Here is a 26,410-nt window from a genome sequence, read left to right on the forward strand (position 1 = left end):
CTCTTTCAAATGATTCAGATTGTATGGATATTTTATCACATTGACCTTTTTTGTTACATGATTTCACATTCGCCTCTGTAACTCTGAGTGACTATTTGAGATGTGAATATTTAATTATTCTGTCTTTTACTGCTAAAATATCATCTGACTGTGGTATTTGGCCAGTAGGTGGTAGCAAACAGTTGCCGACTGGTTTGAAGGTTTCTCTTTCGTATTGATAGCATATGGACAGCGATATCTCTTATAGTAAAGGTATAGTATAGTCCAACAAAAATCACACAATTTAAATATTACAGAAAAATCCACATTGCTGATCCCAGTGTATCGAAAAGAAAATGGATGAAAGATAAAATCTACAATTTATAACAAAGCCGTTATGATAAAAGAAAGAATCCTAAAAAGAGGAATGTTACAGTTAAAATGTGAAATAGTTAAAGAAATAATACAGTGGAGCGCCGTTTTTCCGGGCGCATCGGGACTTCACTTTGCCCTGATATGCGAATAACACGGATAATGAGTCAAAGGATATATTGAATTACGAATTCCTGATTTTTTCAAATTAATCTTATTTTTTGAAATTTACTCAGTTTTTATTAGCTTCATATTTTCCAAAGAGAATATATGAAATTAGCCATGAATTATAGTTTTTTGTTATGACTATGTGTTCTGATAATCGATTTTCAAATATCCTCTTCAGAACGCAATGTCACTTTTGTATTGATCTGTCATATCTCAACATCTCGAATAAACGGGTAGCCGGATAAAAGGTACCCGCATAAACGGTGCTCTACTTAAACAACATGAATCATACTATTAAACAGCATTATAGTAAAATGAAGTCTGACGTGTATGAAAGGAGATTTTTTAAAATAAACTTTCAAAACTACGAAGAATGCAACGTCGCTTAGACGTCGCATAGCTGGGTGATTAAAATCACATAAACTGAAGAATGGATAAAATAACGCGTTTGGAGTTGATTATCTCGAAGGTGAATCGAAAGCTCAAAGCAACTGAAAATAAAGGATAAAATCATACCCTAACGGGTAGTGTAAACATTCTCATCCGAAAAGTGACGAAACGAGTGAACAACTGTTAAGTTTCGTTTGTAAGCTGCATTTCACAAGCAGTTCCATGCGATGATTAGATAATGTTGCTTCGTGGGATGGTCTGTTTTTATTGACGTGCCGTTTTGTTCGCCGGACGTTCATTTCCTTTGCTCGGGATTTCATTTCAGCACTGAAAAATATGCGCTCGTTCTGTTGATTGTCTGCTTCTTTGGATAATTTTACAAAAAGGCTGCACACATTTCACTTCGTTTACAATGGCAATCCTGGATTGTTTTAAGGCTTGCGCTGAACTGACGAATCCAGTTTAAATATCTTAATTTATACGAATCAAGGGAAGCTTCACGAAGCGTGGTTAAATAGAGGCAAGATCTCAGCGCAACTGGTTGCATGAGAGCATACGAGAAAAGAGAATGAATAAAAATGCAGGGTAAAGGAGATTCGGCGAATCAAACACAGTGTGGAAATAGTCTGGAAATAAGAATGGTTACAAACACTCAGGTACGACTCGATTGAAGAAAATATCTTAAAAAATTATAAAGAGATACGATATAAAACAAAAACAATAGTCTGGGATAGTAATTTCGTAGGTAGTATTTTATTTATAAATGTCGTAAAGTATTTTATTTAAAAATATAACGTAAAGCGAATTACTAAAATAAAACAGAAAAAAGAATCAACCTGTTTCTAATTATAATAAAAAATAAAAATAATTATAATAAATATAATAAATAAAATACTACTAATAAATTAGTAATATTTTTTGTTTATTACAATAATAAGAATAATACTAATATTAAAATAAAAATAATAATAATAATAATAATAATAATAATAATAATAATAATAATAATAATAATGATAAAAACTGTTGATAATAATTAATATGTGCAACGAAATTACTTCAGTTTAACATTTGATGGATCATATATGTTGTTGTTAGCTGTTAATTGTTGTTTATTACATTTATGTGTGTGTTAACTACACACACGGTTAATTCCATGCTATTGTGCCTGTTAATCTTCTTGAATTGGGCAAGTATCTAGAACACATTTTCATCTCGAATTTTTATGAAATATCTTTAATATCTTCAAGAAAATAGAGTTATTATCATGGAAACTTTATTTTCTAAAAAACTCTTTTGAAATAAATTCTTCAAATACAAAAAGATATCTTCATGTAGGTCCTAAACTCAACTCACTTTTTTGTTGTTATAAAGTAGTGAAATAATATTGTTCAGCTGTGATGACTTGAAAAATAAATTTATAACTAATGAAGGACGAGTTGAATGCAAATGGAGACTTGCAATGTTACTCTTTATTTCTCACAAATAGTTGGTCCCATCTCAAAGCAATTTTTATAAATTACCGTTAGTAGAATTACAGGTGGAATTACAGAAGTTCATATGCGGCAAAATCATCTCAATCGCTCAATAATAATTGACAGTCCAATTGACTACATTGTGTTCTGATTCGCCAAATCTAAAATAAAAAAAATAACACGCATTGTCTTCGAATTATACCAAATGTACTGAAACCGATACGTAAAATCGCGAAATGAACTTAAACGGATACATAAAATCAAGTTTAACAAGAAATCTCGATAGGAAGTCATAATGGTGAACTGTGCACAGATCAAGCTGATTGTTTCCGACAAGTTCATTCCGTTTCCTTCAAGTTGTACCTGGGAACGATTAAGATGCGTCTCATTTTTCGAAAAAATATTTCAAGGATCTCACTCATGGAACGCGATGGAAGTGCTATCTTATCGAAACTTTTCTAAAGTCACACGGTATCCCGTAACCTACGGTGAAATTTGAATGATAATTTGCTGTGTTTTCTCTTACGGAAAAGTAATCTTGATCTACACCACATTGGCTGTGAAGTAAAAAGTTTGATGAAGTTCTTATAATGTTTTTTTTTTTACTTTCTTGTTATGTTACGTTTGAATGTTTGCAGCATAATTGTTAAAGAGCATAATTTGTTAGGCCTATAAATATAGGCCGTTTTAAAATCTTACAGTAGCTATACAAGTGGTACAGGCAGGCCTTGGTCGACAACGGTTGTTGAGTCAAAGAAGAAGAAGAAGAAGAATAATTCTTAGGTTGGTATGCTCAATCGGATGCGATTTTTATCGTACGATGCGTATCACTTTATGTGCTGTCAAATTCTATTTCGAATTTTTGAATGTTGATATGTTGTTTTGTAATTTGATACTAATAAAACAATACATTTTAGGGTTGTTCAAAAAAAAAACTTACATTGACGGATCGGATATAAACGGATTGACAGACAAAATCGTGTGTGACAATCTGAAATAAACAAAATATATGATTCTGTCAGCTAAATCGATCTGAAATAGTACATCTGATGGAGCACTGACACCAACCTTCAGAATGTTATGCTCTGAATGAGTGTTAAAAGTGTTTAGTTGAATCTTGAAAATTTAGCTAAAAAAGTTAATTAATTAAACAAACTGTAACAGTCAAATGGATTGGTTTACAAAGTTGTGTACATCACTCCATACAAGACATAATTTCAGAAAAAGATTTTACTACAAAAACAAAAAAGTCCTATCGTACTCAAAAGAGATAGTATGCTGTACCATCTAGGACTGTCGGTGCAAGTGTATTTCACATTTCCTTGCAACGGCTGCGAAGCGTGCTGGTTGAAGTTTTCTATTAATTAGCTGTATGCTGTTCGCTTTCATTATGCTAAAAATGCGAATAATCCTCTCGTCACGCGATGCCATCGTTGGCATCATCTTGGCATGGTCTGCTCATTTTAATGTTTCTTCAGAAAATGAGTTTCGTTCTAGTGCTCTGGTTCTGTCCATTAACGAGCGTTTTCTTAGGTTTTATGTTATCGAATGATATCAGGTAGAATATTGTTATAAGTGAATGAGTTCTCTCATTATTATTAAATGAGAAAACTTAAGCATTTTTGTTTTAACCGCATTTTTTAATAACATTTTTGACTGTTTGGCAAATTTTTATGTGGCAATGAATGCGTGTGGACTAAGCACAGTAATTTACAGTAAATCTGTAATAAATAATTTAAAAAAACAAGATTACTACAGTTGATAGATTTAATTGGCACTATGTTCTCGTCGAGTCACTATTATGCAAACAACAAACGATCAGATTATAATGAAAAGCGATTGTAAGCGAGATGATATGGTAAAATCGTATATTTTTTCAATGCTTATTGTGCAATTTGTACGCATTATCGAGGTCTGGTTGAAATCCTCGATTGTCAAACGAGGTGCTACGAGGAATGGGTTCTTGTTTTATATGCACATATTCACTTTTTTTACTATAATCTATCAATCGCTCGCTAAAACAAATGCATCTGACCTCAATAATGCCTTGCACGGGAAAGCATTCGGGAGGAAAACAGTGCGCCGCTAGGATACAGGATGTATGTTTGTGTGGTTTTGCACAGTTGAGCTATTATTAACTGCAAACGACATCGAAGGGCACCAGTGTGGGTTATCGCTGTGCGTCCTTTGCATCGATGCATTTGTAAGACAAAAGGGAAAGGATTTGTGCAAAAAAAAAAAAAACACATTCTCAGCCTCTAAGCACAATTGCATTCCCTGCACAGACGGATGTGTGCTAGCGAAACAGGTTGAGCAAAACAGTTTTTGCTCTTCAAAATCCCGCCAGTTTTACCTCGTTTTCGTTTGTGGTGTTTATACGCTTTTGGCGAATGGTTGGCAAAAAACAGGAGAAAACATGCTGGCGACATGTTTTCACTCCTCTACGGTAATTTTGCAGCTCGGCGTATTGTTTGGGAGATTTCTTTTTTTTGCAAGTACTTTTCTCACAACACTTTGACACGTACAAGTGTCTTGAGTACATATGGCCAAGGTTTCGCCGTCTGCATCAGGGGTCGAATATCAACCAAACCACACGAAAAACTACAGTGCATCAGCATAACACCTTACCATCATCCGCCATTACTGTGAGAATGGAATAGAGAAACTTGATTATAAGAGTAATATATTGTTAAATACACAGCAAGAAAGTTATCTATAGCAGTTTAGCTTCATTTTGTGCGTGACTTTTTTTTTACTTTGAGACAAATTGCTTACAATCAACACATTTTCCACAAAACTGTAGTAAGACCTTTGTGATTCTATCAGCCTTTTCTTATTCGCACGGTTGATTATTAAGTGAACTTAGGGTTGCTGCTTCGCCATGCTTTGGTTGCTAAGAAATATGCTCCAACATCCCCGATGGGCCAATAGGTATGTTGTTCGAGTTCGATTTCGCTCCACAGCAACCCCTGTCTGTCATCCGTACACCAAGCCGTTGTGCTCCACTTTTTTGTGTGACCGAGAAGGATCGTGGTGACGCGTCCGTAGACAAATAAGCTTGCCACTTCGTATAAGTGCAATGAAATCCACACCAAGCCAGTTGCTGAAAGGGTTCCATGCATGCAAAACTCCCATGCGGTTTTTTTTTTTGTTTTGCACATTAACATTAACCGTAGGGGCGCAGGGGACTAACACTCATACACTCAGTGATGAGGCGTGACAATAGCTGCTTGAAGCGGGGTTTTGATGTCTGGAATAAAATTCGGGACGAGCGTGAAACCGGCCCGGGCAAGGATGTCGGATGTCAGGATGCATCGAAGAAGCACTTGGGCACGTTTTCCGGTGTCGTTTTGTTTTTGCTAACAGGGCTGGATCCTACCCCACGTCGAATAGAGGAAGAAGAAGAAGAGGCAGATGGATGCAATTGGGCTGGCTGGGAATTTAAGGTAGTCAGATGGAAAATGTAGTCATCAAACTCAACGTGAGTAGGCACAGTGGGGGTTCCCTAGTTCATGGGATGATTAATATTGGAGTATCGAAGGAGTGAGAAGCGCGCGAGCTCATGTGGATTCTAATTGACGATATTATTTGCTTATCGTATGGAGCACATTAGTATGATCATTAGTGCGGTTTGGCAAACGTAAGCAACGCAAAGAAAAATTTTAGAAAATAAAATTCAAGGAGAATTTCAAACTATCATTAAAAAAACGGATCATTTGAACAACAATCATTATAGATACAATCGTTTCTGATTAATTTGTTTACTATCTGATTAATGCAATCGTTCATCGTTTGCTTCAAGCTTAACCTAGAAAGCTAAGTTGTAAAATGCTTAGATCGCATGCTGAAAAGAAGGAAGAACCAGAAACAAGAATGTGAATCGATGGGACATTGTGTGCGTTTGTGTGCGTGAAACTAGAATCAGAAAAAATACGCCTCCGGTAAAACCGGTACAATTTGAAGCCGTACGCGTTCCGATTGAAAGTTTTCAAATTCTCGTGAGTTGTTGTATGATAGTGCTTTGGCGGCCCAAAGCCTACGGCTATCGAGCAACGGCGAATTGAACGGCAATGTTTACGGTGTGGCGGTTGTTTGTAACCGCTCTCATGTTTCTAAAGCGACAGGTTCCAAACTTGGCACTTATACCGAAACTTGGTATTTATATTTCGGCGGATACATTCAGTTTGGCACACACCTTTTTTGTATTTTGTTTGACGCGGAAAGGTTTCTTTTGCATCATGAATCCATTTCCCTTCGAGCACATGCTGCTTATTTTTTGCCCACCTTCCTTCTCCTTTCCACAGCAGTGCGGAAAGTGTGGTAGAACGTATGAAAGATAGAGATACAAACAATAAGAGGTTCATTCTAATGAGAGAGGGTTTTTTGTAAAGGGTTGAGCAGAAGAAAAAAAAACAGTATGCGAATGTAAAGCAGAGAGAACGATGGTTGGGCAAAAATGGAGGTGAATAACGAAGGTCCTCAACCGCCGGCGAAACAACGCGCACGTTGGAGGATGATGGGGGAGGAAGCTGGTTGAGAACAATCCGGTCTTGGGTCGGTCGTGTAACGCGTACAGTAGGATCGGCAGCTATAGATGGCCAAATAGAAGCTTTCGAACATCCAAGAAGGCTATTATTTTATCAAACGGTTGCACCAACCTAAACACCAACTGGTGTGTGAATGAGGATCGAATGATACTTACATCCGGTAAATTGGACCGTTATTTACATTCGTAAAATTTGAGTTAACCACTCGGCCCATAGTGCAAGGTAGGCTTCGGGACATAATTTTTTTGCGAATAAACACGCATGAGTGTACAAAAGAGAGGGCAAGCGCGAGCGGGACCAAGCATTCAATCAACCTGGTGGGTCATGATGGTGGTGAGCATACTGCCGGCGGTGTTGATGATGACGCGAGCGTGGCGGCAAAGGTAGACGTGGTAGTAGTAGTAAAACAAATGCCCCTCCAACCCCCCTGTCCAAGCGCAGAGAGCTGCGCGAGGCTCGCCCGGTTCGCAAAAGACCGGATCGGCGAACGCGTCGAGTGCGTCGGAAAGCGGCCGTTTGGACCCGGTTTTCGGCATCAGAAGGGCTTCGGCAGCCGCAGGTCGAACAGTGCAGTTGTGCCCGGTGCAGCGTCAGTTAATATGTGCAATCGGATGTGCGCGTACGTGCAACGGTTGGCACTGCTCGGGTTCTGCATCGTGGCTTTCAGCGTGTTCTGGTGGTGCTTCTTCTGCAGCATCTACGTCGTGATGTTTGGCGATGCGTTAGCGACCACTGGATCGGCAGCTGATCGCGCTAACGCTCAACACACTGCCCGGGTAGGCATGATGGCCAGCTCCGACGATGGTCACTTTAGTTCGTCGTGGGCTTAAGTGTGTCCCCAAAGAGGAAGCTAGTCTAGCTCTCGATAGCGCATCGTGATTAAGTGCAACGGTCGTTCGTTGGTGTTACTGTGTACACAAAAAGCAACTGAAGAACAAAAAGAAAAAAAAAAACGGGAAGCAACAAACGGAACGATATAAGCATCAACCGGCGGACGCGACAAGTGCCAAAAGTGTGGAGTAAGTGTGTGGTTAAAAGCGACCAAAACGACTGATGCCGCGATACGTTAGTTGATCCTCGGCCGTTTTTTTTTGTTGCTGAAATTTCAGCCCAAAAGGAATGATCAAACGAACGCACGGAACAGCAAAGGAGGAATAGCAAGCAAATGAAGTTATTAGGAGGAAAATAATAATCATCGTCGTGCTACCCGGCGCCAGCGCGAGAGGAATGATTGGTTGCGGCCAAATCAAGGGAGAGTTGGAGTGAGTGGTCTTTTGATGTGTGTGTGTGTGAGTGTTTTTATGTTATCAACGAAATGGAGAATTCGGTGCATTAAGCTGTATGTTAAAGTGTTGCTCACAGGTATAAATGTTTACAACAAAGGTTGGAATGGTTTGAGGGCAAAGTTGTTTAAAGTGTTATTGAATGAATATTGCATCGCTGTGGTACTTTGTAACAGAAACATCTAAAGTGGTTAGACTTTTCTACCGGACAGAGGCCGGTTAAGAGGAGATTGAAGCATTTCCGGTGTATCCCGGAGTCAGTTGCTCTTCACGAAAGCTCTTCGTTGTGATTGATTTGTTGTAAAGGTAAGCATATAAAAAACTTGTTTGAAATAAAAGTAAGCTTAAGTGATTTTAAGTAAACATACTATATATTTTAGCAAAACACTGAACAACTTAATTTTCCAGAGCACTGCTCATGATTTTATAACCCTACCCAATTGCCGCATTGTTAAAAGAACCATAAACCTACCTTTAATTGCGTCATGTGTTGTGTGTTTTACGTCCGCTGATTGCAAGGAGGGTTCTCCGTGTGCGTGGTGTGTGTGTGTATGTTCAACCATGCAGACGGATGTTAAATTTATAAAGTGGCATTTCCAACTAACTGAAGCCCCGGAAAGAAGCCAAAAAAAGAGCGGCATAACGGTGCAAAAAATTCAATCATTAGTTCGATCATTTCGGTTCCGGCTGGTAAATAATAAAAATGCAATGTTGTTTCGGTTCCATTTTGGGCAAAGTGTAGCCATGGCAAAACATGCAAAACTTTGCACCAGCGACGAACCAGCCTCAGCCTGGTGCGCATGAAGCCAATTGCAAACGATAACCCATGCCCACGGCAAACACCATCGAGCGAGAAGTATCGAATTGCAGCCGAAGCAACCAGAAGTATATGCAATTTTAATATACTCGTACTGTCTCGTTATGGACTTTTTACATGTTTTGTTCGCAGCTTTATACGGCCAATGCAATGAGCCTGTGGTGGGAAAGTAAGAAAATTAACAAGTAAGATACAACTTTCAGGGCAGACGTCAGGAGGTATAATATACATACACCAACAGGAGACACTAAAAGCGTGCCTGGCGGGCGAAAAACGGTTTTACAGCAGCATGCTTGAGAACCATAAAAAGTGCGAACGCCCATCAGGCCGGAGAGGTTGGAAACGTGGCAAACAACAACAACAACCAAATAAACAGCCGTTAAAGTTTGACAGTTGAAGATATTCTCGTTCGCAGGTGAGGCTGTAAATGCCAGGAAGACATAAAAATATAGGTGTTTAAATTATACAACAATGTTAATTGAAATGGTTTGGTCCATTGCAATCTGTTGATGTCGAACAAGGGATTTGTTTACATAGTCCGGAAGATATGGGACTTACTGCAATGCCAAACTGATGATAGTGAATGAAAAGATATATTACGTGGTTCCGCAAATATTTGAAGAAAGTTTGTCTGTAACGAAGCACATTACAGATGAGAGCATCTATTTGAAATATGTTAAAGATGGCAAAGGAATGCAAAGGCAATAAGCACCAAATCGTTAAACGACTGCATCCAATTAGTCGATCCGAAAGCGATCTTGAGAGGAAATATTTTATTTCTCCCAAACGCGGTTGGTTCGCGTTCCGTCTATAAAACGATCGTTAATCGTCGTTTTCTCGGGCGACCGGTTGATGGGACGGGTAGGCGAGCGTGATCACATCGAGCTGAACCCAAAACGCGTACGAGCATGCTGCTCGAAAACTGCAGGATATGGTGCTCAGCCAGTTACTGATGGTGGGTTCGTCGCCGTCGTCGTCGTTGTCGATTATCTGCAAATTGGCTCGAGAAAACAACAGCTATCGGCTGATGGCAGATCGCCCAATTAAAGACTTTTGATGGTCGGGTGGCGCAAAATGCGTAGGAGTTTGTGGAGAAGTTCTCCGCGTACGTTTATGGTACCAGGAGTTGTGGAGATGAGTGCATTTCCCATGGCAAGAGGTAAATGAGCCGATATGTTTGAAGCAGATTTCCAATTATGTACGTACGCGGTTGGTTTTAATGAACTTTACACACCCCTATCCGGCTTACGGTATGAGCGTTTAGCGATTCGTGTGGCAGAATGATCAAAACCATTATCTTGTGTGTGAAACCTTGTGCGTTAGTTAGTTTATAACACGATAACGAGAGTCTTCAGCAGCGAGTTATTGATGTTGTATATGCTAGTTTAAATAAATCCGTAGGAAACATAAATTAAACCAAAAGTTTTATGTTTCAAATCTGAATCATGTCAAATTCTTCATTAACTCTACTGTGCATACGTAGCGTTTTTCCATGGACTGTTGTAAATGTGATCGAGTTTTGTTCTTATTTTTTACCGTTGAAAGACTATGCTTTTTAGCCTGCCATACGATGTGCTGTCACATTAGATGAGCTGCAAGGGGAGGGAAAAAACATGCTCTGTTCGTGCAATTTTATGCCCCTGGCAGTCGGTAAAAGCCACTTTTGAAAAGGACTCTACTCACGGACGAATGGTAACATACGGCCGTGTATATCCTTTCATTGGTAAGATTGTGTTTTGGAATATTGCTGTTAGTGGAAAAGAAAAACGACTTCGCTATTATCTACGTTTCGTCACAGTCCAAAGATGGCGTCCTGGAGTATGCTAGGGCTCTTTTATGCGAGCAGGAAGAGGAAGAAAGTAATTAAAATTTATGTGTTTCAGCAACGTTGCTGCAACACATTTACCGGCTTTTTGATGCGGCGGAGAACCAATGCGGTTTCAGGTGGGATGAGATTTTCCAAGTTTGCTTTTCACTTTCGATGTGTTAAGGTGTGGCGGTGTGTTAGGAAGGGTTTGGTACAGATACATACATACAGAAGAAAAATCCATTCATGCATCTTGTTGGAAATAAGGGGAGCAAATTGCAAAACGCAGGAAAAAATATTTACAAGTATCCGTCGTGATGCATTGTGAGCACCTTGTTGCAACATGTCTCTGCATGCAGAAATATTCTTTTATCATTGTTTGAAAGCTACTAGAATGTGCGAGTAGGCTGTTAGTTTCCGTAAACGGTCCACTCGAGGTGGCTCTTGATTTTTAAAAACCTCGAGCCATATACTGTAACAACTGTTACAACTTTAGTGGGTAAAGCTTCAAATTACACTCAATAGAGAGCATTCCTTTTAATGCATTACTGAATGATTGTACGTACAAATTCCATCAACTAAAGAGAATAGAAGTGAAATGAAATGAATGAAGAAATAAGAATTTGGAAACATGTTGAAGAGAAGAAGGAGTGGCATTTACTATTCATTTTGCTTTAAAGTACGATTACATGCTAAGTGCTATTTTTATTATAGATTACGCACCAAAGCATTTTTACGAACGCTTTTTTCATTATGCATACTTATCTAAAACTGCGGGATAGTTTTTAGTTATTTGATCTATTTAATTGAAGGGGCTCCTAGGAAAGTATTTTGTAAAGGAGTGATTGAAACTCACAAGCCTTCAAATATTTTGGCGAACGATCGCTTAAAAGTAAGAAGAGCAAAATGTGGGATATGAGGACGAAATGAAACGAGAGTGAGATAACATTAATAGTTCTCCCATCGTCGATCGAATCACCCAATACTCCTTGCTCAAGCTTCCTTTGAAAGTGGTCAACCTGCTTTCGAGCAGCCGTACGCTGGACTGCGCAAGCTGCCCAAGACTTGCCGTTCTTCCCTGCGTCCTTTTATGGGAACCATGATCGTTGGGGCAGTAGGGGTCGAGACCACCCTGGCTGAATAATTTTCCTCTTCCCGTACATCGTTCTGCCATCTTCTGCCGCATTGCATTGCTCGAACCGTTTCTCCGATCGGCGGGCACAGACAGTTGCTCGAGGTGTAATTTGTGGTGAGGTGGTACAACAGCAAAAACATAACTACTGAACGGACACTGGGAAGGTAAATGAAGTTGGTAATTTCTGTTCTGTCGTGGGCTGTCCTGTTTGTGTTTTTTTTCTTTCTTTGCATTCCGATGCATACGAGCTTTGGTCGACGTAAACGAAGCACTATGGCACTCTACTGTAGTTTATAAAAACTAAATATTTTGTATCGTTTTGAAGTAGTTTTGTACTAAATCTTTAGATTCTTTATTTTTACTAACTTTAGGACCATTTTCTCAAAATAATACGCTTCACCATTTGCTAAAGCATAAATATCGAATATTTTCAGGAACACTGACCACTGGTAAGACCATATAATTAGTGGACTTTGTGTAAAGCTTCATGATCGAATATGTTTAATTCTTCGAGATTATACATGTCTGTTAAAAGTTTAAATTTGATTGAGGGAATAATTTGAACAAAATGTTATAATACAAAAGCAGTTCTTTTGAAAAAAATCAAGTATTTCGAGGAACACGCTTGTTTACACCATGTGTCACAGTCACTGTCTTTTTTTTCTGGTAAGAAATACTAGAGCCATGCAATTCGAATCGCTAGAACCACATAATTGTAGCAGTGAAACACCAATGCTTGAATCTTTGAATCAAACCTATACCCTTTTATTACCCTTTTTATTTCTTATCTAACACGTGTTGTCAAATGAACAGTAGCTGGAGAATTGAACAAGTGTCTCTTAACGTACATCACACTGAAGATAGCACCGTTTGTTAGTAGTGGGATTTATATAAAGTTAATAAAAAAATAACTTGCACAGATTACCCAAACGGCATCCTGCAGAGCCCTACACTATCAATGTTAATCCACTTGACCTGTTATCTGTTTCGGGTGGGCTGTTCGTGTGAAGGAATTTTATCACCGCCGTAGTTTTTTGCAGGTTGGGCGTGAATTGTTGGCAGCTTTGCACTGTGCACTGCAGGCTGATTATTTGTATCAAAATGGTACATAGGGTAGCGAGGTGAAAAGGGCACGGTTCCTAACGATGGTGACTCATCATCGTCTTGAATGTTTACCTCGCTACGACCTGCTGATTTTTCGAATGTGTGTGGAACTGTGCAAAACATTGTACAATGAAGAATAATCGATTAGGGGGAGAAACATGCATCGAACACCAAATGAATTGCCAACCAACTTACTCATTAGCGACGGCACACTGCTGTGAAAGATCTTTTGCGTTAAGGAAGAGGCAGTCGTCATATGTGCCTCAACGATGGATGCTCTGTGCTGTGTTTGGTTAAGGTTGACGAGCGGCACCGTTCCGATTGTAATTGGTATCTGTACTTCGGGACTGTAGGCCATTCCTGGAACCTTTGCGGTCACTTCAACAAAGTACTCGAGACGAATGATTGTATCGCTACGAGTCGGAGGCTCTGGTGGCACTAGAAATCGTCTTTCGTATCCTGCTGATCCTTTCGCATCGACACCACTGCACTGAAACTTGGCCAAGGTATTGTAAACAGTGCGCACCTGCTTGTACGGCGTTTGACTGCTGTATCGTACTTGTCGGCGAAGTTTGAGCTTCACCTCTGCAATGCATTTATTGCTTCGATTGGATATGTCGACCGTAACGAGAATGAACTGTCCGGGTACGTATCCCGTCATCGGAAGCATCACGTTGATGCTTAGTGGTTCTGAGCGACAAGGTCCGCAGTAGAAGTGTTTTATGTGTTCTTGAACTACGGCCACATTTAACGGTGGCGTGACGGTGTTGAGGTTGAGCTGATTTACCACGGTAAACGCGATTTTGTAAGTAAGATCGAATTTCCACGGACGCTCAAAGACAACCCGAGCTGTGTAACGTATGTAACCGTAATCGCCTTCGAAAGACGTTGGCAGTGTGGTTGGCAGTTGGAAAGTAAATTTATAAATCTGACGTCCTGGTGCCATTTCAATGGGATCATCTATACATGTGAAGTGGATAGTAGTCGTACTGGATAGTAATCGTTAAACTTATTAAGCATTATTAAGAAAATAAAAAAAAGGAATTTACCATACCTGTTTCAGAGCGTACAAAATCTATCGTATGCTTGAGGAAATCTTCTCTTCCCTGGAATGCAACAGTTATACCCGTCCCATAGGTTTCCGTCCACAGGACACATGCCAGACCGGTAACTCTAAGTAAAACTCCTGGTGGAACGATTAAGTAAACAAAATTGTTTTAGTTACACACCTTATCACACATCACATAATATCGTCTTTCCATCGGCAGTTAAAAATGTACCTTTCACTTTCTTTGTCTTGGGTAGATCAATGTCAACTGTACCAGTGATTGTCTGTCCGGCAAAGAACACGCCATGGTAATTGTCATCGAACGAAATCGTACACTGAGGAGAAGATGCCATTAAAAAAAAAAGCTCGAGCACACGGGTAATGTTACTAAAATCACAGCGATTGAGAGAACTCGTGTGTGCGGGTTGTGCAACAAACTTTCGCACAGGTCTTTACTGTTACGGTTGAGCAACTAGTGTGAGCCGTTTCTACACAAGACTGGCAAGAATGACTGTTTTGTTGTAAACACATACAGCTTATCTTTTAGACGCGATAAGATAAGATTGAGTTTGAGGAGGAATTGCGATTTGCAAAGGGGTTAGTTTCTGACACCCAATGGATTGTTTGATTTGCCTAAATACTAATCGAAATTAGCTTTTTTTACTGTTTAAGGCTTATTTGTTTCTTTGTTTCTTATTTGTAAGTTTTTGGAGACGAGTAATTGTAACAAAAAAAAAAATAATTCTACGTAAATGTAGTAGGGATAAGCGTTCTTATTGTGGGATAAGCGTTCGCATAACTTATTGTACTTTGCACATATTTTTGGTAAGGTGTCATAAATATTAGCAAGTTTTGTACACATTTACCATTAATTCTGCATGTTTGTATGTTGTAATTCTTTGCTTGATTGAGTGAATAATAGCTTTGCTCATAGCAATATAATGCGTTGAGCGTTTGATGCCTTTTGTTACATAGTGTTACACCGGTAAAATGTACATTTTGTAAATTAAAGTCTTGCTGGTTTGAAACAATTACAATGAATATACGTTATTTAGAATGCTATTACTTGCTGCTAGAATGTTATAAACAATACGTCAAGGTACTTTGTTTTTCGTTTGTGTTAAATGTGATATACATAATAGTTTTTATGTTAAAGTAATCGCGTTGTTTTCATCATGTCCATTTGCATTCAGATTAAAATGCTACATTCGGAGGGAAAATGTACGTTGTCCGAGGACGACAAGAAACCACTTCACAGCAAAACATTATACTATCATCCGAAAGAGTCTTTACTGACCCTATTTCAAGAGTACAATGCGTTTCTCGTTACGTATTTCATGTAAAATTCCTGTGACCCCAAATATGGCACACCAATCGATTGCTATTGGTAACCCTACTAAAGCGACCAAACATGGCAAAGCTCTTAAGGGGCCGGGTAGACTCCAGTCGGCTGCGGGGAGCGTTCTGGACGCAAAGAAATAGCATACTCCGGCCATGGACAATATCATACTGGTTGCGTTTGTTCCAAGAAACCGAGAAGATGTGCTCACACACACACACACACACACACACACACACACACACACACACACACACACACACACACACACACACACACACACACACACACACACACACACACACACAAACACACCGTATAACGGGCGTACCCGTATGTGCAAAATCGGCCACAACACGGACTGCAATCCAACTGCGAGTCCACCACGCAGCATGAACATTCAATTCATCAGAAATGTACATATTTTGTGCATTTCCAGAACAGCATTTCTAACCAGGCGTCTCTGTTTGCTGCACAGATCCTGAACTGTCGTCTTGTGTCTCCATGACAAAAGGCACCGGGCCCAAAAATCGACAGACGAATAAAAAAGAACTGTTCATTGGTGGACTGGTTGAGAGTGAACATAATTTGGTGTGGCATGTGTTAAACTGAAGTTGGAGGTAGGAGCACTGATTCTAATTAAAATAAATTAAGCAACCTTTCATGGCGGTACAAAGCCCATGTACTGGATGTTTGTAAGCCGAGGGTCCGAGATTGTATCGTTGCGATAGTCTGAATGATCGATCAAACGATCAAAAAGTTAGACATGGTGCATGTCCAAAAGTTGTGACATTGCATGAATACAAGGATTAACAGCCGTTACATGGAACTTAAATCGGTATCGGTTATTGATTTATTCATGTCACTGTATCACAAAGCTTTTCCAACATGGAATTGAAATGCATGGTTCGGAGACAGATGTTCTCAGCCGTTACCTTCTGCTTCTTGTCGTTAACCTACTTTCGTACGTAGAAGTAAATGGCGCTGGAATGTTTTTATTTAAATATGTACTGACGACGAACGATAGCTGATCCAATTTCAGCGACAATTTATTCATTATCGCAGCAAAATTTAACGCTTCCTTAACGTCCCCATTAGCACATAAATAAACTATCAACGCATTTAAAGCTGTTGCGTGATCTTACATTCCAAGCACACCAACTGTAATGTGTGATCTTTCTCGGCGATCTGGAAACTGGTCGACTGCCACTTAGTTATCGATTCAGCTGCACCTGCAACTGTGTCTGCGCTTAATGAACTGTATGTATGCTGGGGTGAATTTGTAGTCTGAAAATGCAACCGCTGCCTGAATCGTGACGCTATTACCGGCCGTCAACATTCTTTTCCGCTTCCCATTCTGTCGTAGTGTAGCGTTTTATTTTTCATTTCTCAAGTATCATTCGCGTTGGAAGTTGATCTTTCTTCGCTGTTGCTATTACGCTTTTCGTTTGAAAGAGCGATAAATTTGGTAACCTAACGGCGGGACTTAATGTTTTGCGCATTCAATGGTAGAGGCAGTCTGAAGATATTGAATTGAGCACATTACATTACATTGGGCATTCAAAAAAACAAGAAAGAAAAGAAAACGAAATGAATAAGTATAAATTAATCTCTAAACCTCAATTAGCCTGATTCGAGTTGAACTTCATTTGTCACAGCTGACTTAGGGAGTTATGTTTACACTGTTAAAACAGTGGTATGGACTGGTACCAGCTGGACAGGATTACTGGGCTGAAAGAGTTGACTCCCACACATGCAGCTGGGATTGTTGCTACAACTGCTGTGCATGAGGAGCGAGTCAAAAAGGGTGTACAATGCAATAAGCGGCAGTGTGCAATTGGCATTTCCAATGACCTACCCCGTATCGAAAGACGTTTCATATGCTTGCAAAACGGTAAGGTTGTGTAAGTAAAATTTGAGCTGCGAAAAAAGTGCATTTGAACATTTATTTTTTCTATTAATTGACGTACACATGTAGTTGCATTAAAACTGCTTCCGTTCTCGTGCTAAGATGTAAAAGATTGGAGCGAAGTTTTGTGTTGAGTGGAACCTAAGAGCTTATTCATTCATTTCATTTATCCACACTTGAAATCGTGTCGGTCTTGGCAGTTGCTGCTTCGATAACTGCAGTCAGTTCGAGTGTGTGACTGAAGTGAGAGTACCGGATCGAGTATGATCATAAACCGACCACTTGAACACGCCACCGCACACACTTCCGAGACTAACGTGCGTACGCTTGAGGAGCCTTTTTGTGTGTAGCGTGTGCCTAACACGACAGCTCTTGTTAAAAAAACGGTTGAAAGCTATGTAGATTTATTGTGTGAATGTTAAAATTGTTGAGCCGGTCTCGTAGTACAGTCGTCAACTCGTACGACTTAACAACATGCCCGTCATGGGTTCAATCCCCAAATAGACCGCGCCGCCATACGTAGGACTGACTATCCTGCTATGGGGGGGAATCAATCAGTCACTGAAAGCCAAGCCCACAAGTGGGTACAGGCAGGCCTTGACCGACATCGGTTGTTGAGCCAAAGAAGAAGAAGAAAGTAAAAATTGTGACTGTGCTTCACAGACCATAAATAATCATGCTTATGCACCAGATGTTCAACGAGACATTCCTAGTGAAATGGTACAAACTAGCAAACGTGTGGATGAATTGCAGTTGGCTGAAGAGACCAATTTTTACTGCTTTCATGCAGCAGTTCTGCAAGTTAGTAATACTGCATAAGGTTTAAATTAAACTATATTGCAGCAATGAACTCCACAACATGTATTTACACCAAGTAATAAGAGAATCTGTAAAGAAATGATGCTAAAATGTTAGGATAAAACATTCCAACATATTCCAAAAAATCATTAATATCATATTCTGCGTATAGAAACACCTTCCCATATGGTATAAGCAACATTTATTTTGTCTATCATGAAAAAGTTAAATAAAAATACATAATGCACGTTTGTGTACTTAAAAAAAATTAAATAAATAGTTGAAATATTATTTTATCATAAGAGCAATTTGTATTGATTCCATAAATCATAGTTTTCAAAGTTTGATTACAAGTTGAATTAAAACTCGTACTGCTAGTTGAACTGTATTGAGCACTGGTTGTTTCGTTGTATAAAAATCGTCATGAATCCATACAAAAAATGGAATTACCTTTACTACGTAGTAACAACAACTCTAGTAGAGCACTAGCCGTCTGGCGCAGCTCGAGAGCGCTACATCAAAGGCAAGTTGAATTTTTAATTACGATGCTTTAGCCATTGCTTCCTGTTGGAATTGCTTTTTTTTTTGGAACGGTTCTCCTAGTGACGCATATTCCGTGTCTTCTGAGGATGTTTAAGGTTCGAAAGAAGGCCTATCATCCAGCTTCATAAGCTGCTACACGATTAGAATGGCGCTTTATTTATGCCCGATGCACATAAATGGTTTGCAAGTCTGGCGCGCCTCTTGAGAAAGTGAAGTTGTCGGGGAATATGATGCTATAGAGGGATCACTCATTACAGTTTTTTGAATAAAGATGTGCACAAGATATGGCGCTCTAAGTAAAAGTCCTTGAAGCAATGATACTGTCTGGCGGGGAAAATTATTTAGACAGTATCTCTAAGGCATGGTAAAGAATGCAACAAAAAGATGCTTTTTTGAAAAGATGCAACCAACGGTGTTTCTATTTTAGTGGGCTTGCCTTGAGAGCTATTTGGTTTTTTTAACAGCAACCTCTTGAAAAAGTAAATCAATTTATTTTGTGTTTTTTAAGGTCTGTAATACATTTTGAACTTCAATTTGTACTCTAAAAATCTAAAAAATAATATGTGAATGACGCTTTGGATGAATGGAGAGTGCGAGAGAGATTGATGAAAATGATCCAAACACAAATATGAACGGGTCAAACACCGTTGTACTCGTTGTCGATAAAGCACGGATGCTAAACGGTCATTGTCAGAAGCCTGTTCGTGGCTCGGATGGGTGCCGTTTATGGGTGCCAGAGTCGTATAATGTTTGCACAAATATGTTCACTGAGACGCACATGCCTCTTGTTCCGGGAAATACAATTTTATCGGATGATGAACGCGACAACGACGGCAGACGATGTGACGTACTTCACTCAAGGGACCAGGATGGGACTGATGCAACGACATATCACTGTTTGACCATGCAAATGAAGTCATTTGTAAAGTGTTTGAGCATTTTTTTCTCTCACCCTCTGCTGTGTTTATCATGCCTGCAGTAGTAAAAAGCGACGACGGCAACATTCGAGGATGATGGTGTTGAAAGCCTTGTTCCCAATATGGGAAAGGACGATGAACTTGTTGCAAGCGTTGATTGAAAGCGCTGAGTCTAGCTAAAAGCGGCACGAGATGAAGTGGTAGGAATTGCTGTTGTGCTAAACGAAGAACACTTTGAATGTGTAGTCTACGCAAATATAGTCGAAAGTGGATCTTGAGATTGATTTGAATCTAGGCGGTTAAGCTATGTTAATTGTGTGGTGGTTGGATGGAAATGTCAGCTTTTACTGATGACGTGAGTGTCGTTTCATATGCAAGTTGGCGAATAATTGGAAAGCTTCACCAAAGAGTCCATTTGAAGAAGAAACATTACACGTATTGAATGCGCTATTACAAGGGGCATTTTAATTGGATGGTTTTGGCAGTTTCGTTTGTTATAAAAAAACTTAAATGATCTTTCGGGGATGGAAAACAATGTACCTGCAACTACATGAAAAGTGCGTTTTTTTCACGATAAAAGAACAAAAATGTAAAATTCAAACGGAAGCACTATAAGCCCGACACCTAACAGTAAGAGTGAAACGAAGGCTGCCCGACAATATGTAAATAGAATTAGTTAATACTGGCTTTGTAAGTCTTCTTCTATATGTTAATATTGAAGTGAACTGAATGTTGGTTTCAAAATACGGAAACAGCAGAACTATATGGCACTCGACCAGTGCCCTAATCGATTTTTGAATGTGTCTGACCTGTTAGTAGACAATGTCATGAACATAGTCGTGCTCGTCTACAATTTCTTAATTCTTTAGCTTGTACACTAGGGTTTAAATTTCATTAAATGATGGAAGACTCTGTCGTACTCTTTTACTCTGTTACTATTTTGTACGCGTATTCAGAAGATGTATAGTCAAAGTCTTAAAAACTAATAACAATAACTATTGTTAGTTTCACTGACAGGATTAGGTATGGTGGGTTGTTTTTTTTTTTTAAATTTGGTTCATTCGTACAACACCTAGGATTAGTTTAGGAGCATCTGTTCAGGGTTAGTGCGCGTCTTATTGCCAGCTTCTCTTCTTCTTTTTTGGCCTAACAACCGTTGTCAGTCAAGGCCTGCCTTCTATCACTAGTGGGCTTGGTTTTCAGTGACTTATTGATTACCCATTACCCATTACAGGATAGTCTGTCCTACGATCACAATCCATTTGGGGCTTGAACCCATGACAGTGTATGTAGTGTAACCCATGTAGTACAGTGGTGCGAGTTGATGACTGTGCCACCAGACCGGCATCTTATTAACAGTTTTGATTTATTATTGAGAACAATTGGAAAGTCGATCTAAATATGAGACTGTTGGGCATTAAAAACCGTCTAAAACTATAGAAAACGCTTCGTCCACCAATAGTGCATCGTAAACTGATAAGGATTTTAGAGACTTTATATACAACAGTAATTAATAAACAATGTCAAGAATCTAAGCTATTCTTTAAGCTAAATTATGTGAAGATCTAACTATTCAAAACTAGTCCATAATCTCTTGAACAGATCATATCATAATTTTACGATATCAACTAGAATGAATAAATTATAATAGATTACAGTTATATAGATGAAAGCGTGATAAGACATAACATATAATGTGAAATAAAATAAAGCAGTTTGTATCATTTAATGAATTTTAATTTTCATTTAATATTTTTTATATTTTCAGATTGCTAGAAATGAATAATGTTCACCAAATACAGCACTAACGATAAGGATGACGATTTCAAGCTTACAAATAGCAGCAACAATTCAAACCCAGTCTATAGTACTCACCAAAATATTACCGCTCCGATTGATATCGAAACCAACCCTGGTTTTGAGCAACTTACTGGTGCCAGGAAGACAGTACTACATTTGAGTTCTCTAAGCGCCTGGAGCTTAGAAACAGAAAGTCTCTCCATGATCGACGACGAAATGCAAGTGATCGACACGATCGATCAAAGCTACTGGAATGGAAAGTTTGTCCCACCGCCGCCGAGGCCTCCGTTTCTGGAGGAATCGATTGCTCCAGACGGTTTAACCACGTGCGATCTTTGCTCGTGGGCCTGGCAAGATAAGGGGTCACTGTCACTTGATGGCGCAATAAGTACGTTATATGGAGGGAGTAAAGGCTTAAAGGCAATGGACATAATTTGCATATTCGTTTTTTTATTTTTCAGAGGAAATTTTCACTTCATCGGACACGAAGGAATTTAATTGGACATTTGCGCTGATAGTGGTTTCGCTGACGTCGGCTTTTCTCGGTGCCATAATAATGATAGTATTTCTTAGATGTAAACGGTACGTGCACGGTCGTGCCGGAAAGCAGTATTATTATTGAAGAATAGACTAACAATATGTGACAAATCATTCCCTTACAGGATTCGTACCAATCCGCACGGACTCCGTACATTGTGTTTTGATTCTAGCAGTACAAAGGATACCAGTGGGTTAAATTTTGATAATCAAACATCGAAAAACTCAACCAATGGGTCATGTAGCCCTCGTAGTACAAATTCCGGATTGTGGACGTGGTTCAGCAGTCGCAAGAATCTGTCAACGCCGGATCAGCTGGTAAACTCGCATACGCTACCGGTGGAGAATCACTACACGCACATGGATGACAATAACTACAATCCCGTGCAGATCGACGAAGCATCGTATGCTGAAGTGGGAAACGAAATTGGTCCCTCAGAAACTACCTCCTACAAATCAGGCTCCGTACAACATGTGAGTAAGTTTATTTGTGTGTCTGCTGGTGTTGTTGTTGCTGTTGTGTTGGAAGATGCAGTACAATTAATATTAATAATCGTGATTAGATCAGTGTTCAAACAGAAAAACAGATGAAAGACATATACTTTTTTCAGGGTACAGACAACGACATTCTAATCATGAACTGCCCACTGCCAGCAATACCGACCGGATCGCACAGTGCTAGCGGAGGGGCTAGCGGGTCCGGCAGTGCGTACTACTCTGGGCTGCTCAATAATGCCAATATGACCAGAGCGGAGGATGAAGACGAGCGTCCATACGAGATAGTTGATCTGAAGGAGATGTCATCACCTCACAAAAACCACAATGTCCAAAGCCATTTTTTGAACGAAACGAACAACCTACTAACGATTGAGAAGCACTCAGAAACGCTACCAGAAGGAACTATCAGCGCTTCTGATTACGTTTGATAGTGCAAGTGAATGTCAACTTGGAAAGAGATTATTACACACGATTCATTTAGGATGATTATTTATGCTTAGTTGTGCATATCAAAAGTGTGTGTGTGTGAATGGAAATGTATTTATTTGACTGATGTTGACCATTCAACGAATCGATAATGTGGACAATGATCATACTGCGTAGGTTTTCCAACCAACTTTTGGATCTTTTTAGGTATTTTTTATGCTATCATATGAAGAGGTAGTAAAGTAAAGAACCATTGACTGCGCAAGAACCATTCCGCCGATTAGAGTCATTAGCAAGTCATTAAGTGTAGAACATGTAGTGCAAAAAGAAACAAATTACAGGACCATACTTACTTACTGATATGGCATTTATGTGATGTCGTTAGATTTTAACATTAAACAGACTGTCCACGTTTTATGTGTGCCCGTGTGCCTATTTGTAAGTGTGTGTGTGTGTTTTTGATCCCGAACCGTAGTAGCCTTGGTGATATTAACTAGAGTTTAAACATTCGTATTAGGTCAACCCGTAATTTTAAAGACAAAATAAAACAAGCTGGAAATTTTGGAACAAAAGCCTCCCCTCCCATCCTGAAAGTACCTTTAGCGGTTAAATGGTTTTCTTGTAAAACAACTAGTCGTAAGTGTTAGTGCAGTGCAGTTATCATTCAAAGTCCAAGCTCTCATACGACACACATAATCATCATTATCATGTGAACAATAAACATTTCATAAAGATAACTTGGTAGAGACTTGATTAGCATTGTAGGAGTAGACTATGTGAATGGTTTATCCGTCATTTTAGTCGGGGTTTTGTAAACATTTTTAACACCATCGCATGCTTCGAAGCAAATTTACAAAGGAAATAAAAGCTCAAGAAAATTTCCATCCAATTTGCGTATTTTTGTCTAAGGTGTGTTTATGAAGTTGGAATGTCCGTATGTAACAATGAATATGATTTTAATCTTTTTATAATCCAATGGTTTGTTACCTTTGTGCCACTTTTTTACAGCTACAGTGTGTAGTTTTCTGTTGAAAAAATGCGTATCATTGTGGCACTGAAATGCTCAAAGTACACATTCAAGTTTTTAAGTGATACACCTTTTGGGGAACAGAATTCGAGCATGTTCCTTGGAACCTTGGATGTTCGGTCCTACTTTAATACAATTTACTAAAGCGATATTTGTTGGATCTTATTACGCCTGGCTCATGGCCAATGTTAGTGCCAAAAATTGTGTCACTAAATATGTCACCCCATTTAGTGACACAATGTTAGGCACTGACATTAACTATCTTACCTCAGCGATACTAGCCTCGGCTCAACACGGACTCTCTAAAGGACATTACTGTCCAACAGGAATTCAAAGCCGCTTTAGATGAGTCTCTACTACCATAAAACAGATATGAAACTACGAGCGAGAGGTGGAAAGCTCTAAAAACAAAAATAATAAACTGTGCAAGAAATATACTCCCACCACGTCGTGGCAACACCAAATCTGGCTGGTTCGACGATGAATGCAGACAAGTGACCGAACGTAAGAATACTGCATACCGAGCAATGTCATAGGCATAGAACGCGGGCATGCGTAGAGGAATATTCACGACTCAGACGCGAAGAGAAACGAGTTCACCGCTCCAAGAAGCATGCTTTGGAAGATCAAAACATGCGGGAACTCGAGCAAACCAGAGAGGCGTACGGACCGACACGAAAGTTTTACCAAGCGATAGCAGGTCACCGAAACAACGTTGTACCTAAGGTAACCTGCTGTCGCAACAAGGATGGAGATTTGGTTGGTAACCAGCCAGAGGTCCTCTCGCGGTGGGCTCAGTACTTTGATGAATTACTCAACGACCAGTTTAACGGACAGCTAAAAGCGCCACTAGCAGATAGTGTCATGCTACAGCCACCTAGCATAGAAGAAACACGAAAGGCTATCCGTCGGCTGAAAAATAACAAGGCACCCGGAACCGACGGAATTACAGCTGAACTGGTCAAGAATGGAGGTGCGCGACTAGAAAACGAGATTCATCAAATTGTGACTGAGGTGTGGGATAGCGAATCAATGTCTTTGTTATTGGAATCGCGTCATCATCTACCTCATATACAAGAAGGGAGACAGGTTGGGCTGCAACAACTACAGAGGTATTACGGTGTTGAATACCGCCTATAAAATATTCTCCCTGATCCTTCAGGATCGTCTAGTCCCGCACGTCGAAGAGATAGTCGGAAACTATCAAAGAGGATTCCGAAACGGAAAATCAACCACTGATCAGATCTTCACCATGCGGTAGGTCTTGGAGAAAATGGCTGAATACAGACACGACACATACCATCTCTTTATTGACTTCAAAGCCGCATATGATAGCATAGCCAGGGTAAAACTGTATGACGAGTGACGAGTTGAGTGTTTGGAATCCCAGCCAAACTGATAAAGCTAATTAAAATGACTATGACCAACGTCACTTGCCAGGTGAGGGTGGATGGAAAACTCTCAGGACCTTTTGCTATTACCAAAGGTCTGCGGCAGGGAGACGGGCTTGCCTGTCTCCTATTCAACCTGGCGCTAGAGAGGGCCATTCGCGACTCAAGGGTGGAGACTGCGGAAACTATCTTCTATAAGTCAACCCAGATCCTGGCATACGCTGATTATATAGATATCATTGGTCTGCGGCTCTACTATGTAGAAGAAGCCTACCAAAGATCCGAGCAGGCGGTAGAGAACCTCGGATTGCAGATAAACGAGGCAAAGACCAAACTGATGGTGGCAACATCAGCGGGCACGCATTTTTGAAGTCGTCCCAGAATTCACCTATCTTGGGTCAAAGGTCAGCAACGACAATAGCATGGAAGCTGAACTGCGCGCAAGGATGCTGGCTGCCAACCGGTCTTCCTACAGCCTGAAAAATCAGTTCACCTCAAATAACCTGACGTGACGGACAAAGGTGGAACTATATAGTACTTATATAGTACCAGTACTCACATACGCCTCTGAGACATGGACACTGTCCAAATCTGACGAAACTCTCTTAGCAGCGTTCGGAAGGAAGATGCTCAGAAGGATACTTGGCCCGGTATGTGTGGAAGGACAATGGAGGAGCCGCTTTAACGACGAGCTATACGAGATGTACGGCGACAAATTTACACAACAATTTATCATACTATCGTGAGATGTAATTTATGTTTCTTGAAAACACCTTGCACGTTGCAATTAATTTCATACTTTGAGTCGATTCCAATAACATATTTCATATGATTTATGGTTGATGTTTGAAATTTATTTAATAAGCTAAAACTACCTAAGCATCAACATAAGGTAGTTTTGTAATAGATTCCATTGAAAAAGGCTTTAATAGAACTAAAGATAGCTTACCTTATCAAAGAGATAATAGTTCATTCTCAAAACATAATGCATACAAGCAAGCTGTAGAAAGCGCTACATAACCAACATAAATGACAATTAAGTAATATATGAAAATTTTAACATAAAATATATAGGATCGAGAAAATCAATTTGAATAATT

The 26,410-nt window shown here is 39.6% G+C and overlaps 2 protein-coding genes across 4 annotated transcripts; one reads left to right on the forward strand and one right to left on the reverse strand.

Annotated features, from left to right (window-relative positions):
• The first annotated feature begins 7,465 nt into the window (after positions 1 to 7,465).
• On the forward strand, positions 7,466 to 23,779 carry LOC120895856. 3 transcript variants are annotated; one of them, XM_040299543.1, is made up of 6 exons: positions 7,466 to 7,950; positions 8,041 to 8,520; positions 21,400 to 21,819; positions 21,893 to 22,013; positions 22,094 to 22,442; positions 22,580 to 23,779. In XM_040299543.1, the coding sequence occupies exons 3-6, from the start codon at positions 21,417 to 21,419 to the stop codon at positions 22,892 to 22,894; spliced, it is 1,188 nt and encodes a 395-aa protein (XP_040155477.1). In that variant the 5' UTR covers positions 7,466 to 7,950; positions 8,041 to 8,520; positions 21,400 to 21,416; the 3' UTR covers positions 22,895 to 23,779. The 3 variants fall into 3 exon arrangements, with proteins under 3 accessions (XP_040155477.1, XP_040155476.1, XP_040155478.1); XM_040299542.1 differs by having other exon boundaries at positions 7,466 to 8,520; XM_040299544.1 differs by lacking the exons at positions 7,466 to 7,950; positions 8,041 to 8,520 and adding an exon at positions 12,406 to 12,422.
• On the reverse strand, positions 12,710 to 14,628 carry LOC120895855 (arrestin domain-containing protein 3-like). Its single transcript, XM_040299541.1, has 4 exons — positions 14,358 to 14,628; positions 14,132 to 14,263; positions 13,273 to 14,037; positions 12,710 to 13,187 (listed from the first exon to the last, which is right to left on the reverse strand). The coding sequence occupies exons 1-4, from the start codon at positions 14,476 to 14,478 to the stop codon at positions 12,952 to 12,954; spliced, it is 1,254 nt and encodes a 417-aa protein (XP_040155475.1). The 5' UTR covers positions 14,479 to 14,628; the 3' UTR covers positions 12,710 to 12,951.
• Positions 23,780 to 26,410: the final 2,631 nt, after the last annotated feature.

Source organism: Anopheles arabiensis, chromosome 2 (assembly GCF_016920715.1).
Source record: "Anopheles arabiensis isolate DONGOLA chromosome 2, AaraD3, whole genome shotgun sequence".
Taxonomy (NCBI): domain Eukaryota; kingdom Metazoa; phylum Arthropoda; class Insecta; order Diptera; family Culicidae; genus Anopheles; species Anopheles arabiensis.